At 37.1% G+C, this 17,697-nt stretch overlaps 1 protein-coding gene across 2 annotated transcripts in view; it reads right to left on the reverse strand.

Moving 5' to 3' along the window:
• Nucleotides 1–4,882: 4,882 nt before the first annotated feature.
• The window catches only part of myrip (myosin VIIA and Rab interacting protein), a 185,788-nt gene continuing 172,973 nt past the window's right edge, over nt 4,883–17,697 (reverse strand). For both annotated transcript variants that reach the window (XM_031904076.1, XM_002938306.5), the window contains 5 exons: nt 13,810–13,971; nt 12,111–12,215; nt 9,766–9,826; nt 8,796–8,914; nt 4,883–7,896 (listed from right to left, as the gene is read on the reverse strand). In XM_031904076.1, coding sequence (XP_031759936.1) covers nt 7,864–7,896; nt 8,796–8,914; nt 9,766–9,826; nt 12,111–12,215; nt 13,810–13,971 — 480 coding nt within the window. In that variant the 3' untranslated portion in view covers nt 4,883–7,863. The remainder of the gene's footprint in view (nt 7,897–8,795; nt 8,915–9,765; nt 9,827–12,110; nt 12,216–13,809; nt 13,972–17,697) is intronic.

A 17,697-nucleotide genomic window follows, 5' to 3' on the forward strand; every position in this document is an offset into this window, starting at 1 on the left:
TAAAAATGGCAAAAATCAATATGCCAGCACAAAGGCACAAATCAGCATGTCATATTCCCCAGCATCTTCCTGCCCAATGAGTTTTCCTTTAAGCAATTCCAATAGTTTTGAATGACAATGCTTTCTTTGTAAGATCGCTCAAAAAAGGGTCTCTTAGCGATTCGGAGCAATATGCGATTCGAAGTAGTATCGTCGGTTTATGTACTGGAGATTCATATTGTTCTTTATGTAGAGACAAAACAAACAACAAGTCGCTTTTTAAAAATCGCAGTGACTAATCTCCCGTACCTTAGCCTAATGCTATCATTTGGGTTGTAGATGTGATATAGATCTTTCACACAAACACAAATAGAACTTAACACAAACTTAACACAATGGATGCATGTGACCGAATGCATACATATGTAGAGCATAGATTTAAAATATCAAACAATTTTCAATGTAGTCATTATACACCCAGATACACCTGTAGTAAAATTTGAATTTGTTTCATTTTAGAGGATTTCTCTATCACATCTAAACTCACTTTTTTAAAAACGCACAAATGTCTACTCATGTATTAAACACTGAGATAAAAAAAATTGTGATTTTTTTTTTAATGGTTTTTAGTGCACGCGGGTTGCAATATGTAGCAGGGCATTAATGAGTAAATGGATTGATGTACAAAGTCAAGATAGAGGAAAAATAGCTGTTAAGGATTTTTCCTAGAGCACCATGTTTCCCTTTCCTTTCTATCATAGACATATTGGATGCATCTGTCCTGAGTCGTTTCAAGGAGTCGAGTGGGAATGTTAGGATGCTTTCACAAACCCTGCTGTGATGTGCTGCTAAAGACTTTGAGAACCAATACAATCAGAGCTCCCAGGGGGCTTCTGGGAAGCCCTGTATATTTAACTGCTCTCTATACACTACACTACTGTATACACTACACAATAATTTGGAGTTTGTTGCACACCTAAGCTCTGCATTAACCCTGGGAGGGGGGTGCATGTATCAATCCATTAACTCATTAAAGCCCATTACATAGTGCAGCCCTGTGTAAACAATATAGAGGAATTATAATAATTACGGGAAATGAAAGATGACTCCACTATGTTAAGTAGTAACCACAAATTGTAATTGAATAGAGGAAGGACCCCTTTACCTGCAGGCATGTTATTATTAGTTGTGAGTATTTTAGGTATGACTAGTAAATTAATATATTTATCATATTTGAAGATAATATTTTTGTTGATCGTAGTGGCTGGTAAAATAAGGTTGATATGTAATATTTTTTATGTAGATGCTTCTTTTTCAACTTATCACCAGTGTTGATACGCATGTGTGTTGATTCAGGTTTGCTGTGGGGAGGTTGCATTTATACTGCAGTGTAGAAGATCTTTGATGTTTCAGCTCTAGTGCAGATTCATATGCAGTGTAGAAAACATTCTGGTTATGTCAGGCTTGTATTAAAGACTTCCCAACATATGTAATAAGAGGCACTAAGTTAGCACAGGAGCAGTAAATGTATTTATCAATGGGTGAAAGTTAGAATTCAACATTTCATAAATGCACTTCTAAAAATTCCTTATGAGGGAATATAAAGCGGGTACATTTTCCTGCAGTAAGCTTTAATCTCACATTTTGATAAATCTGCCCCTTTGTGTTGCCCTCTAAATTAAGCACCCTAAGGCTTATGTCAATAGGGATTTTCTCTGCTAGTGTTTATACAGCATTAGCTTGTGACTGCAGATACAGATTAAGGCAGAACATGCTAATATGGTCATTTTCTGATATCTGCCCTGTGTGACAGATGGATCCCATTCAAATCAATCCCTTCACACATGGGCAGTAGTGACCAGAATTAATATCTTTTCACCAATAGTGAAATTGCTGATCAGAGATGTACAACCTGTTATCCAGCACAGTGCTGTCTAGCCTTTAACAAAGGAAGGGCCGTATTTAATATGTATATTTAATAGAAACCGGTACCTCCACTGAATTTACTTTTACTGTGCATCCAATGTTTCGGTCCTTTACAAACTGTCCCACATCCATGGAGAGATAGCAGCTGGGAGGGTAGGCAAGCAAGTATCATTTACATTGCAATGCAAAGCATGTTCCATTCCCTGTTCCTGACCCTCTGGTGGTGTTGATGTAACATGGGGTCAGCACTGCAGCACTGGATTAGGGGAAATCACTCTGCCCTGGTCTCTTACAAGGATACTGTATTTTATTCTTTCTACTTTTCCAACGGGCACCCAAACCCAAAGTTTATACATATAGGGGCTGATTCACTAAAGGGCGATAAAACAAGCGATATTTATAGCATGCGTTAAAATTGTTATCGTTTATTTTTTGCGACAACGCATAAAACAGGACATTGTCATAATTAAGAAGCAATGTTCTTTGCGTTATTTAACTCGCAATGAGCGTTTTTCTTGTGTTATTTCCCGGCATGTACATTATTTTGCGCTGTGTGCGATATATTTCGCCGCGTGCTATATTAGCGCACAATATTACGCACGTAACCATTACTTTCGGTAAACTTCTGTTCTGAAAATGACCATTTCCCTGAAAACTGGCGGCTGCATCACTCTAGGGCCAACACATTCTTGAAAAAATCCCACTGCAAAGTCCATGTTGTGTTGCCAAAAGCTCACGAACCACAATTTTCTTTAAGTACTGCCTGCCCCAAGTAGGTGTTAATATTCACACAGGCTAATGCGATATTTAGTGCATTTAACGATTCATATGTTTTTGTGAATCATGCGTTAGAATTATTTCTATTCGTTATTAATGCGAGGTAAATAACGCATTGCCATAATACATTTTTTGCGCATGAGATATGCGTTTTACCGCATGAAAAATGACTTTGATGAATTGGGACTTAATTATCGCATGCTTTTTAATGCAAAAAGAATGTCTGTCGCAGGGAAAAGTTGCTGCGAGAAAACTCATAAAAAAAACGCATTTTCGAATTGTGGCCACAAAAATTCCAATTTCATCAAATTGTCACTGCCACAGTTTGAAAAAGTGGAGATTTTCTAGCAAAACCCAGCTAAATTTGAGTTTGAGTGGAAGAAGCTTGGCTATTTCCAAAATGTCTTTTTTTTTAATCAGCCTTTTACAATGAAGAACAACTTCAGCAGCTTTTAGATGGCAAAGATTTTTTTTCTGTTTAATAAAAATTGTGAAAATAGTTGATGCATAGCGCACTAATTATTTAGCTCATTAATAGGTATAAATGAATAGTCATAAATAGGACCCTTAGGGGCTGATTTACTAATCCACAAATTTGAATCCGAATGGGAAAAATTCGGATTGGAAACGAACATTTTGCGACTTTTTCGTATTTTTGCGATTTTTTCATCGCCGTTACGACTTTATCGTAAATTGTCGCGACTTTTTCGTAGCTGTTACGACTTGCGCGAAAAGTCGCGACTTTTTCATAGCCGTTACGATTTGCTCGTACATTGTCGCAACTTTTTCGGATTGAGCGCTCGTAACCGGCGGGCAAACCTTTCAGACTTTGCATGATTTTGGAAGCCTCCCATAGGACTCAATGGCACTCTGCAGCTCCAACCTGGCCCAAGGAAAGTCACGATACTGAAGCTTGAATGAATCCGAAACTTTCGTACTCGGCGCGAAGGCTACGAAAAAGTTGCGACAATTCGCAAAAGTCATAGCGCGACATTTTGCGAAAAGTTGTAATGGCTACGAAAAAGTTGCGACAATTTACAAAGAAATCTAAAAATACCAATCATTATGAAAAAAAACGCGTTCGGACGCCTACGGACCGTTCGTGGATTAGTAAATCAGCCCCTTAGAGTCAGCAAGTCTATTCACTGTCCATATACTTCCTGGATTTAGTTAACTATAAGGTTGCTGACTCCCAGTTGAGATAAAAGCCTCCTATCAAAATGCTAATATTTCAGAAACTGAAAAATAAAAAATGAACATAAATTGCAGAATTTCTTAGAGATACAACTTCATTAAGTTAATTAATTTTTAGTGTAGTTGGTGTATGTTGTATTTTGTTAATATTATGGACAATAATGCTGCACATAATTTAAATTTTTTTTCTCTATATTTTTAAGTAATTTTTTGGAGTCCTCCTGACCATATTTGTATTATATTTTGCATGAGCAGAGCATTTCTTTCTGCAGTAGTGAAAAAAAACTTGATTGTGGCTGTATCACTAGATTTTGGTTAAATGGAGACTATACCCCCAGAATGAATACTTAACTAACAGATAGTTTACTTTTACATCCTTTCCCTTGATCCACCATTTAGTGATGGGCTGGGTGCTCCCTCAGAGATCACATGACCAGAAATAATGCAGCTTTAACTGTAACAGGAAGAAGTGTCGGAACAAAAGACAAAACTCTGTCCATTAATTGGCTGGTGTATGTGTGCCTTTGTTTGTGTGCACTGTGAATCCTATGATGCCAGGAGGCGGCCTTTAATTCTTAAAATGGCAATTTTCTATTTAGGAGTACCCTATAGCACATACTACTAACAAAGAATATTTCTATGAAAATGGTTTCTTTAGATGAAGCAGGGTTTTACATATGAGCTTGTTTATGCAATATATTTTTATAGAGAAACATTGTTTGGGGGTATATCTTTCCTTTAAGTAAATATAGATCAATTTAATAGGCTAGTTCCTTCCATTGGGTAAATATCGATCGAAAACAATGTACTTGACCTGTTGCATTTTGAGTCTGTATTTGCTATAATAAATTATATTGATTATTTCTGGTCGAGAAAGGATTGTTATCTAAACACCATGAATATATCTGCCCCTGTATGTCAATGAAGGCATGGTTTTACACATTCCAATAATTAATACATTAAAAAAAGGTACAAGAAGCATTTTGAAGAACAGAACAGACAAAGGTTAAGATTTATAGCTTTTACTTTCTTAAATTTGTATCTGTAATCAAGGCTTTTTATTTTCCAGAATAATTGAGCTAACATGCATTTAGATACACCAAACCATATTAACTTTCTTCTTCATTCTGGTCAACAATCTTTTTTAAAAATGAGGAAATGGTTCCATGAACGAACATTTAGCTTTTCAAACCAAGTACAACAGATCTTTGCTATATACTCTTGATATAATCTTTCACTTATTTATTTATTTATTTTTTTAAATAAAAAAATCTTGCTGTAAATATGAAACTAAGAATGAAAATTACTCAATGGCAAAATAAACATCAGTGATATATTTATATAACATGTGTTTGACCAATAAATTCTTTTTACATATATTTGGCACAAATAAATCTGCTAAAAAATTAAAATCTGATATATGTATTTTTTTTGCAGTGCTTACATAGTACATATATTTGTTTCTACATTAGTACATTACAGTAGCTGCGATTCATGCTTGCATGAGAACCATTTGACATCACATTAAACTTTCAGAACTGCTTGAAAGACACCAACAAAGGAGCAGGGAGGATGTATTATTTCTTCAGTTCAGAATGGATATAACTTTGCAATCCACAGAGGTTTAACAGTTAGGTAAACAGCCATCATTCTCATTTTGTTAGAAAAATCACCACAAAAAAACAAAAAGAATGGACTCCTGGCCCTTCATTGAAACAGCTCTTTGGAAAAGAAACAGAAATACACTATATATACTACTTCCCACAGTAACACAATAGGGAGGAATTCTTTATCTTTAGAATTATGGTTTATACAGTGACAGTGTTTTATAAACACGTGAACATTGTGGCAATGGGAATATTAACAGGACATGTTTTGCCAGCACCCAAGCTTAGCAAAGAAAGTTCTATATATGTTTTCTGGCAGTAAATCGTATATTATGGCTAAGTTACTGGCATAAGTTTCCTTTTAATGTGAAGGTATCACGAAGACCTGCAACTATTTCATTGTTCAATGATGGGTCTTAATATGAAGTATCCTTTTTATAAGGTTAGCTAACCAGCCAAGATGTACAGCCACCCTATGACAATAAGGTTCTATGCTTCTGAGATTGCCCTTCATAACTCTATGGGGCAGATTTATCAAAATTCAGATTTATGTAATTTTAGAGTTTTTTTCTACCACAATTAAACTCACATTGGGCAAGACTGGGCAAATTTGCACCTGGACAGTAACCCATGGCGACCAATCAGATATTTGATTTTACTGCTTAACCTGAAGCTTGATGAAAAGGCTAATCACTCATTGGTTGCTATAGGTTACTGCCCAGGTGTAAATTTGTCCAGTCTTTATAAATTAACCCTACAAATTTAAAAAAAGCACAAATGTTGCCTTATTTATTAAGAACTGTGACCAAAAAAAACGTGAATGCCAAGATGTATAAAAAAAACATGAATACCTTGAATTATGAATGTTACATGACTTAAATTGGATGAATAACTCCCCAAAAAAACCCTGAAAAACTGAATACCTCAAAGAGAAAGGACCGACTTCTACATGACTGACAGATTTTAAATGGCATATTTTTACTTTTGTGTTTATTGCGGTTTTGTCGCATAATAAAGAATGAAAAGAATTTTTTAAGAAAACAATTATGATTTTTAGAGGAAAAAAACATTAACTGCGGGGTAAAAAATCTATCTTTATATATCTATATCTTTCTGATCTTCAGCAGTCTTCCTTGTATTGGCGGTACAGCACATGCAGATGGTTCTTTTAGGACATGGATCTTTGGGGCCATATTTAAAAGACAAAAATCATCATTGTTATAGAACGCCTATACTTCTAGGCTGGTACAGTAAGTTCAGTATCTAAACTATTTTTTCTAAATAAAATGTAAAACTCTGTATTACAACAGACTAAATATAGCAGTTTATCATTCTTAAGTGCATAATTTAACTCCAACAGTTTAATTACTGAAACCCTAAAGCAACATTAGTTAGGGGCTGAGCAAGGACGAATCAGTCCACAAGCAGCACAGGGTCAATAAATAGCAGTGTATTGTAATATTTACTATGAAATCAGGGTTATGCCAGTCAAGCTTTACCCTTTTTTCTACCAATGATCTGGCCAGGAAAGCTGTGCATTAGGAAAGACGCATCGCTAGACTACATGTTTATTCTATAGGTTAGGCTTCAAACCAGAAAGGTAGATACTACACCGCTGGCAGAGTAAAAGGGTTAACCCAACTTCTGTTTCATGCTACAAGTACAATCTCTGGACTATTTTCAGAAGAGGAAACTCAAGATTATACGGGATTTGGGTAACAATGTTTACTTTTTACTTGATTAAAACATCAAGAGGATATCACCTATTTAAATAAAATAATACAATTAAATAACTAATCTCTGGGATTAGCTTTAAAATGGGTTTATAGAACAACATTTTTTTATAGATTCTCTTTGCTTTATGTTGATAATGTGATCTTTCCTGTAGATTTTATTAGGAGCGAAATATAACTTTTTGTTACAACCGTTACTATAATTCTGCTTATATACAAACAACTTATTAGAACAATATTTAAAATTGTTACAAAAACATTGCACGGTAATACAGTGATTCCTCCTGACGATACATTCTGGAAATGCATTTCCACAAAAAGATTTGTTCTTACAGATTTTGGCATGGATAGAAAACAGTTTTTGACACATTACTGTGCTACTTGGACAGAAATAAAAAGTGCATCATTATACCAAGAGCCTTTCATTTGAAACTCAGTACCCATTCACTGCGTCTGCTAAATATTTAAGGCGGAGGTTTTTTAGCAGAAAACAGCGCTGACATTTCCAGTGAGGTATCTCAATAAAGCCCTGTTACTGAGCTTCACACAACAATCCACATTGTAGAAGGAACAATAATGACAGATAAAGAAAGGCACTCTCGTGTACAACTTTTAGGCATCATAATTTTGGCAGGTTTCATGTGTCTTCAATACATTATAGTGGAGCCTTTAGTTGGTTCCTGAAAAGATACAAAGGGAAATATCTATGAATTTTGAGCAAAACACATGCAGGAAGGTCTATTCAGATGGCCTTTGTTACGTGGCAATTAAAAGATCAATTTCAACATACAGGTATGGGAACGGTTATCTGGAAACCTGTTATCCATAAAGCTCACATATTAATTAAAGGAGAAGGAAAGGTAAAAACTAAGTAAGCTTTATCAGAAAGGTCTATGTAAATACAGCCATAAGCACTCACAGAAAAGCTGCACTGAGTATGCAGTGAGTAATGAAATCCTTCATTCCTGGGGCCAGAGTCTGCAATTCTATCCTCTCCTGCTCCCCCCTTCCCATGAGAATTCATAAAACTCACTCCCCCACCCTTAGGAATGTGTGATCTGAGCTATAAAGGCTAGACTGCAAACAGGAAGCTATGAAGGCCAAGCTAAAATGGCAGCTGCAAACTTAAACAAGCAGAGAAAGCTTCTAAGGCTCTTTACTCAGGTATGATAAAGCTTTCTGCAGAATAAATATAGTGTTCTAGGTGGCACTAATGTGGCAAATCTATTGGCATTAAAATGCCAAAATGACTTTCCTTCTCCTTTAATCTGCCCCTAAATATATGAAATCCAAATAAAAAAAAAAACATTCCTTATCCAGAAAACCCCAGGTCCCAAGCATTCTGGATAGATCCCATACCTGTACTAGTTTTGCAAGTGATCACATTTCTAGGGTACCCTGCCTTTTCATCTGCTGTACTCATTTTGTCCACAGTGGGGCTCATTTTCAAACTGGTGATTGGGTCAAACCAAGGACCACATCAATGAACCGATGCGGTCCTCAATCCAACAGGAAAATCAAACCTAGCCGAATGACACCTGGCTGATTGTTCCTTTGCTTTATTTATTTCCTTCCTTACCATAACATCCATTGCAGCATTTTTCCGCTCCTTCGTACGTTGTGTCAAAGATCCTTGCAGAACAAAGTTATGATTAAATGTTCTCATAGCAGTCACTACTGAGCCTTCAGATTCTTCATCTTTTTATGCATGAAGAAAAATATATAGCACTGTCATAACATGAATACTTTGTACTGAACAAATGAAAATGTAACACAAAATGGAGATCATTTATAAAGTTTGTGCAGTGCATATTATTTATTTCCCTGAATGTTTAAATTTAGTGCACAAAGCACACAAATGTGCACTGAATTGTTCTATAAATAAAACCTCTGAAATGCTGTAAAAGTGCATATTTTTATGGTGTCATTGTTTAGAATTGGATGTTTTTTAACCTGTTTTTACTTTTTTTTCTTTTTCTAATGGAAAATGTGAAAAAGAATAGAATACATTATTTGGCAGCAACAATCGTACTTTCAAAAACAGCACAGAATGATTTACCATTGATTACCATGATTTATTTTTGTACTAATGAGGTTATTTTTATATGCTTTGAAGAAAAGGATATCATGAGTACTGTATATTATATATATTTATAAATATCCCCCAGAAATCTGCGCAACAGCTATTAATATTAAAGCATTTCATACGTATGTATTGATTTTAACTGTAATAGAGCACATTAAGCTCAATTATAGAACTTATTTATATAGCCCTTCCTACTATCCAGACAGCAGACAGGAAAGAGGATTTGGCAGTACATTTCAACATACTTCAGACAAGGTAATCACTTGAATTGGAATACAGAGAAATAACATTAAAGAGATACCACCATCTTAAATGTTCCATATTTTTAATATTTTTACTTTATTCTGCTACAATGGCTAAAACACCAAGCTGAATCATTAAGACCATTATTTCAAGGGGGGGGGGGGGGACTTCAGAAATTGTATCTGAAATAAAAATGTTAACAAGTTAGTTGTTTACAGACCTTGCAAGGGAGTTGCTGGTAATTTTCTCCTTTGTTGTCTGGAGGTGTCTATTGTTTGTACCTAGAAAATATAAAACTGATTGTTAAGAAAGGTTGTTTTAATTAAAAATTAAGGCTTCATGGCCCTTTTAAGGCAATTCGTAGTAAAAGTAATTTGTGTATGTGCTGCATTAATATTATTGCAGTCTCACAGAGACAGAAAAGAAGAAAGAAGTGTCTATTTTTATCATTTTTACAGTACACAGAGATCACCTTCTCAGATTGTTCTGCACACCCTGAAATGACTCACAGTCCAATGGCAACCAGCAATTATTTGCATGCTATCTCTAAGAAACAGTGAAGCCATTTAGGCTCATTTATCAGTCACCAAAGAGCACAAATCCAAAACTTCTAGCTGTCTTTAATTTCCAGAAAAAGTCCATGGGTTTTGACATGAATATGCCCCTGGTTTTTATAGGAGAACTAAAATTTAACAAAGAAGTTGGCTAAAATTCTGCCCATTATATTTTAGGATTATATACCAACCAAAGGCCACCACGGCCCTTTAACAGTGAAAATCCATGCCTTTGAATATACCCTTAGTAGCTCCCAATCTTCTTCTCTGCTGATTCTCTAAGATGCTGAGTTACCCTAAGCTTAAGGAGCAACTCAATATACTGTTGAAAATAAATGTTAGCTATTAATTCAGAGTTTTATTACATTGCTGTAGTATCAGCTTCTATAAACTTCTATGATCCCCATTTTCTGCTTGGTGATTTGCAATGACCCCTTTGATTCTCAACAGCTTCCCAGAGCACAGGTATGTACAGGGTCACTGACACTCCTTATAAAATTCAAGATGGATCATTACTGTTATAGAAGCTTTAGGCTGGTGCAGTAAGGATAATATATGAAATACAGCATTTCTATCAATATCTATTTTAAGAGTTTTGATTTAAAACTGGCCAACTATACAATAGTGTATCAACGATTTTATGGTCAGAAATAGTTTTTTATTGTCTGCTCTGTGTACCAAAATATTATTAAAAAGAGATAATTAAAACTAAAATTAGTATAACCATGAAGCATATCATGTATGATGGAGGTAACACGGTATTTAAAAGATACCATCTCTGGTTGAATCAGCCAGTGCACAAAGGAGCCCCAGAATTAACACCAGCCTTAAAGGTGAAGGAAATGTAAAAACTAAGTAAGCTTTATCAGAAAGGTCTATGTAAATACAGCCAGACTGCTCTGTGTCCTCTATCAAAAGAAACACAGGATTTCTTGTCTTCTTTTGGTAATCATGTTCTTGTGTATCTGACTTCCTCTCTCAGAAAAATCCTTCATTCCAGGGGCCACAGTCTGCGCAGCTCTCTCCCTTCTCCTGCTCACCCCTCCCATAAAAATTCATAAGAATTCACTCCCCCTCCCATCAGCAAGTGTGATCTGAGCTACCAACAGCCAGAGCTACAATACGGAAGCTACTGAGCTAAAATGGCGGCTGCTATCTTAAACAAACAGAGGGAGCTTCTATAACTGTTTACTGAAGTATGGTAAAGCTTACTATAGATTAAATATAGCGTTCTAGGTGGCACTAATATGGCTAATCTATTGGCATTAAAATGCCAAAATGCCATTCCTTCTCCTTTAATGAGGTATGAGTTCTCTACTCATTTGCATCCGCATTTTGAACTGGTTTAGTAAATTGGCCTTTGTTTATTATATACTGGCTTAATTCATTAAACGCTGATATTGTTATTATTTCACTGACATTTTCTCAGCTAACAGTGAATTGGTTGCCAAATAATGTTGGTAGTCAGATATCATCCCACTGTATCAAAGTGAAACATCAGGAAAAAACCATGATTATATTATACTGTATAAATGCTAATAAATACACTGTAAAAAGCAGAAACCAATATTTTTCTTTAATAACATTATTAGCTATCTTGGAATTCCTCAGTGGTGCAGCCTGTTAACATTTAAAAGGGATGTAAACCTTTAATAAAATCTTCCCATATGGGTCTTTTTTCAGCCAAAAGTAACAAGGAGAGCAGACATTGTACTGGTTAGGAATTTGGTGCTAGAAAAAAATGTGTTAATGCCACTAGTGGCAAACACAGGAATCAGAAAAAAGGAACCAGGTATACCTAAAGCGGATGGGATTCTTTGAAAGATTCTCTTGATTTCATTGCACTGCTGGAGAAACTGACAAAATTTATTGAAAAATGAATCTGTGCTCTTAATGGACTACTGCTACCAGCATGCTTTAACGTTTGAATATGTAAGCTAGAATTCAGCATTATTTGTTTGGAGCCACTTTGCTGGGAAGACTTATGTCCATTTTTACAAGAAATTATTACCTGACTACTGCTTATCAGCTCCCGTCTTCTTGTTAGCCTCACACAAGGGGCAACATTTAGGCCTGCAATGGTAAGTGCTGAGATCCGACTCTCAATATCAGAAATCTGAAAAGAAAGTTGTATTACAAAAATGTACAGAAATGTTTAAGTATATGTTATGCATTCTCCATATATAGGTATGGGATCTATTATCCAGAATGCTCGAAATTCCATAATTTGGATCTCCATACCTTAAGGGGCACATTTACTAATCCACGAACGTCCGAAAAGCGTCCGAATGCGTTTTTTTTCGTAATGATCGGTATTTTGCGATTTTTTAGTAAATTGTTGCGACATTTTCGCAGCCGTTACGACTTGCGCGAATTGTCGCAACTTTTTCGTAGCCGTCGCGCAGAGTAGGAAAGTTTCGGATTCATTCAAGCTTCAATATAGCGACTTTCCTTGGGCCAGGTTGGAGCTGCAGTGTGCCATTGAGTCCTATGGGAGGCTTCCAAAATCATGCAAAGTCTGAAAGGTTTGCCCGCAGTTTACGAGCGCTCAATACGAAAAAGTCGCGACAATATACGAGCAAATCGTTACGGCTACGAAAAAGTCGCGACAATTCGCGCAATTCGTAACGGCTACGAAAAAGTCATGACAATTTATGAAAAAGTCGTAACGGCGACGAAAAAATCGCAAAAAATACAAAAAAGTCGCAAAATGTTCGTTTCCAATCCGAATTTTTCCCATTCGGATTCGTGGATTAGTAAATGTGCCCCTAAGTGTACTGAAAAATCAATTAAACATTAATCCCAATAGAATAGTTTTGCCTCCAATAAGGATTAAATATATCTTAGTTGAGATATTCTTTTATAACTGCAGAGAAAAAGGAAATCATTTTGAAAAAATTTAATATTTTGAGGGAGTCTATAAGGGATAGCTTTCCCTTAATTGAGAGCTTTCTGTATAAAGGGATTTCACATAATGGATCCCATACCTGTATTTAGAAACATGCTTAATTAGGTGTGTAGTAGTTCATATTAAACCAAACTGAAGACATAAACACTGATAAATGAGAAACAAAACTAAAAACAAATACATCAGGGGAAAAACAACAGGGGAAAATGCAGTTTTTGGACTAAATAAAATAATTGTTCACTTGCTCGATTAAATGAATACACTCACAGGAATGCAAGCAACTCTGTGCTGGTGCTCCATCTTTATTATACTGTGTAAGCGTATTTACCATACCACACACAGCATGCTTTGGATATCCAGGTTTGTTTGTATAGGATTAAGGCATGTCTAAGGCTGATGTCGTGGCGTATTCTCGGCAAGCATTTGTCTCGTGTTTTTATGCGTATATCGGCTACATGTGCCTGCACCCATGCGTATCTCATTCATTCGGGTGCAGGCACAGGTAGGACGCATTTACATTAGCGGGGCGTATTCTCAGCAAGCCGCCACATCTGACATCAGCCTAAACCACCCAGACTTGCAGAATAAACATGAAAATGTTTAACTACTAATTAAAGTGACTTTTTCAGAGAATTTAAATCCTCTTGTACAACGTGAGGTCAGTAAATTGGGCTTGTGCTGAAAATACTTTTGCCCTCTATTGCTTTAATCATGAAAGTCTATGGTTTGTGTTATATCCTGAGCTAGAGCAGGCAAAGCAGCGAACTGAGGCTACTCCATGTTTGATTCCCCTGTATATCACCTGGCGCTCAGCATGATGAACTTGCGCTGCTGCTGTAGCAACTTGATCTTCAAGGTCAGCGAGTTCTAACTCAGTTGTAACACTGCTAATCTTGCGTGCTGAATCTTCGATCTCACTGAGCTGCCCCTCTAACCCATACACTGTGCCAGCTGTGAGGTAAACCTTTAAAAAAAAATCAAAAATATCAATTAGTAAAGATGGTTTTGATAAACTGCAGCTGCTGACAATACCCTTAAAGTGGACCTATCACCCAGACATAAAAAGCTGTATAATAAAAGCCCTTTTTAAATTAAACATTAAATCCAAAATCATTTTTTTATTACCACATCCATACCCATTATAAAAGCATTTAAAACCCCAGCTGTCAGTCATACATTGCCTGCCCCGCCTCTATGCCTTAGGCATAGAGGTGGGGCAGGCAGTTACTTTCACTTTCAATTCAGAACATCTTAGATGTTGCTGCACTCCTCACATTGCCCCCTCCTCTTCACCATGTAATTTTGTAACCAGTGCATAGGCATGAGCATCAGCCCCCCCCCCCCCCCCCATACTAGCACAGAAACAAGATTTTGGCAGGATGCAATGCCTGCTTTGATAACAGTGTCCACAAAATGGCACCTGCCTGCTTGCTGCAATTGGGAATTCCAAGGTTGAAGAAAATAAGATTAAAATAATTTATATAGTGTCAGTAAAGTCTATTTTTCTTGACAAACACAATAGAAAACAATTTAGAATTATTTCTTAAGGTGACAGGTCCCCTTTAAGGAATCCAAAGTTGTGCTTTGTTTCAAAATGTATTTCAATACATACAACTAACCCTCTGTTGTTATCAGAATGCTATATCATATATAATAGCTGTGGTTCGAAAGTGCTATTGATGCAGATATGCAGTACTGCTGCAAACTTTTATAATGACAGTTACTGCTCAGTAAAATATTACCAAGGGTTTTAGATAAACAGTTTATTTTTCACACTGGAAAGCAAGTATAATTACCTGAATCATTTCCTCTTACATGCAATATGCAACAGGGAGCCAGGATTCTCGCATGTAATAGTGCTTATAACTGGTTATGAGCAGTGCTGATCACTACTGCCCAATAGATCAGAGTGCCACTGAACTGCGTAAGGCACAAACAGGACATCAAAGATGTCCAATTCACTTGGTGCAAGTCATTTATGGCTATGGATGAGCTGATAAGGGGAATTTCAAATTCCCACTAGGTCCAGCTTGCAGGCAATTCAGTTCCCTTTTCCATGCTCCCAATTCATTAGTGCATGTTTAGTAACCACATTGGCACTTTCTGCAAGTTGCTAAGGCTTATGTATGAATATATGTGTAGGGATCCATAGGGTTAACTAGTCCCTATGGCTTTAAACCCTGCAGCTTCCTGGTTTGTGCTGTTACTGGGCAAAGACCCATGTATCAGTTTTGAGTTCATATGTGTGATTATTGGTTAACAGGGAGACCACTCCCTTGGCACTCTGATATAGTGCTTAGCAGGGGGTGGGTCTGTCTCTTTGGCTGCCTGTGTTCTCAAGGGAAGGAGTCTCTGAGCCTGGAGGGAGAAGACTAGGCCTCCAGTAAGGCCATGTGCCCCAGAGTGTGTCAGCCACTCTGGTGAAGTCGGGGACAGGGACCCCGTGAATGAGGGCCAGTTAGATAGCAAGTTTTGTGGAGCACTTTCTAGGAAAGTGAGATAGTGAGGGAAGAGAGCACGAGCAGTTTGGCTCAGAGGAAAGTAGCTGTGGGAGTACCCTTCCAGACAGGCACTGTTGCCTTAGTGTAGGGCCACGGTTTAGACCTAGGAGGCAGGTAGTGTGAACCCTGATCCAAAGTTGCCGTGGGGCCTGAGGAGAGTGGTATCCAGCTGACTGTTCCACAGAGTGAGCAACTGACCCGGTGGCACTAATCCTGCCCAGGCTCAAGCGGAGTTGGGAGGAGCGGGTGTGCACCCTCTCTGTGCTGTCCTCAGTGACTGCTATGCTAACTGATGTGTGAGTATATTGTATAACCCTGCAAGTTACTTGTCTCTGACAAACCAGTTCTACTGTTAAACTGCAAGAACCTTCTGGCGCCCATTTGTTATTCTGCACTGCACACAGCTACAGTGGGTTGTAGTTGCACTACACCATAGCTCCGTTTGGTTACTTCCACATAGCGAAGGCCCATCCTGAAGGACTGAGTCACGTGTACCCCATGCTCAAGGCCTATCTAGCCGTGCTGTTGGCTTGTTACAGCCAAGAAAGGGTTACATATGTATCAAAATGCATCCATTTTTATGCTTTTGCAGCTGCACCTTTTTGCTTGACTTCTATAAACAAAGTACAGGTATGGGATCTATTATCCAGAATGCTCAGGGCCTGGGGTTTTCCGGATAAGGGATCTTTCTATAATTTTGATCACCATACCTTAAGACTTGTTTTGCCACCAATAAGAGTTAATTATATCTTAGTTGGGATCAAATACAAGGTACTGTTTTGTTATTACAGAGAAAAAGAATATCACTTTTAAAATCTGAATTATTTGCTTAGAATGGAATCTATGGGTGATAGGCTTCCCGTAATTCGGAATTTTCCAGATAATAGGTTTCCGGATAACTGATCCTATACCTGTAATTACTTTGCATATAGCAAGCTAAAATGATTTGATTTTACGGCCAAGGGCATTCTGACATTCTCATTCCATGAGCAAACCAAGATCTACTTTAAAACGTTCATCTTTGTGCCACTTAATTACACTTGCTCCTCTACAGAGTACTAATTCCTGCAAGTCAGTGTCAAAGTAATAAACTTTAGTACTTTATATAGTGACCTCTAGAAAATCAATGAACTTACAGGAATAACATAATACTTCTCTCTCTGACTCAAGTCTGCTTTTAAGCCCTTAGAAACTATCTTGGATTATGTGTCTAGCGAGGAAAGCAAATGTCTTACTCACAAAAAAAAAAAACGTGTCATGCCTAACTTTGGAAAGGTCCTACATATGGAATCTGTTATCCAGAATGCTTGGGACCAGGGATTTTTCAGATAATCTAATATGGATTCCTGCAGATTACTTGGGATCAAGAATAAGATACTGTTTTATTATTATAGAGAAAACATTCTTCCCTATGCAGAGAAATGTACAGTTTTTGTCCACTCTCTTTTCCTATTCACTGATGCTGAACTGAAAAGTAAACCATATAAACATTTTGAACAAATCACTTTTGCACTCATATCAGAAATAAAACCAACTTATATTCACAAGAAACACCCATACGTGTGCACCCATGTAAATACACACATACATGGGTTATCATACATACTTACAGTATTCTGTACTTAGGTAGACACTCACCAGAAAATATGACAAATAACCATATGGACCCATATGGCCTTATCTGAAAGTTCAGTAATATCAAGGCTCATAAAGGATGGCCTATGGATGTTAACTTACAAAGGCTCTCTATCAATACATTTTAGGGGGTTAGCCCTAGAAATTGCATAAGCACCACCCTTATATACACTGTTTTGGAGTGCAAAGGTAGCAAAGACTTTAGAAGTTAGTATTGTAGCCAAGGAGAGCAGAAGGAGAGGAGAAGAGTAGAAGAGTTAGTACCTTGGGTGTCAACCTGCAGCAGAGGGATTCAAGCGCTTAGATTCAGGGATAGAGAGATCTGCTGAAAAGCCTTGTACTCTGAGGACTGGGCTAGGTAGTACTACTGCCTGGGTATAAAAGGTATAAAAGAGACTGTGATCTCAAAAATGTACAGCTAACCACCCTCCTGAAGAACTGCTGGTGACCATCTTCTGTTCTACAGCAAAGGCCCACCTAAGGGAGCAATCTAACACATGCTCTACAGGAAGTTGCAGGGAGTTGTTCCTATCCAGAAAAAGAAGTAGCAGAGA

Source organism: Xenopus tropicalis, chromosome 6 (genome assembly GCF_000004195.4).
Source record: "Xenopus tropicalis strain Nigerian chromosome 6, UCB_Xtro_10.0, whole genome shotgun sequence".
NCBI classification, from domain to species: domain Eukaryota; kingdom Metazoa; phylum Chordata; class Amphibia; order Anura; family Pipidae; genus Xenopus; species Xenopus tropicalis.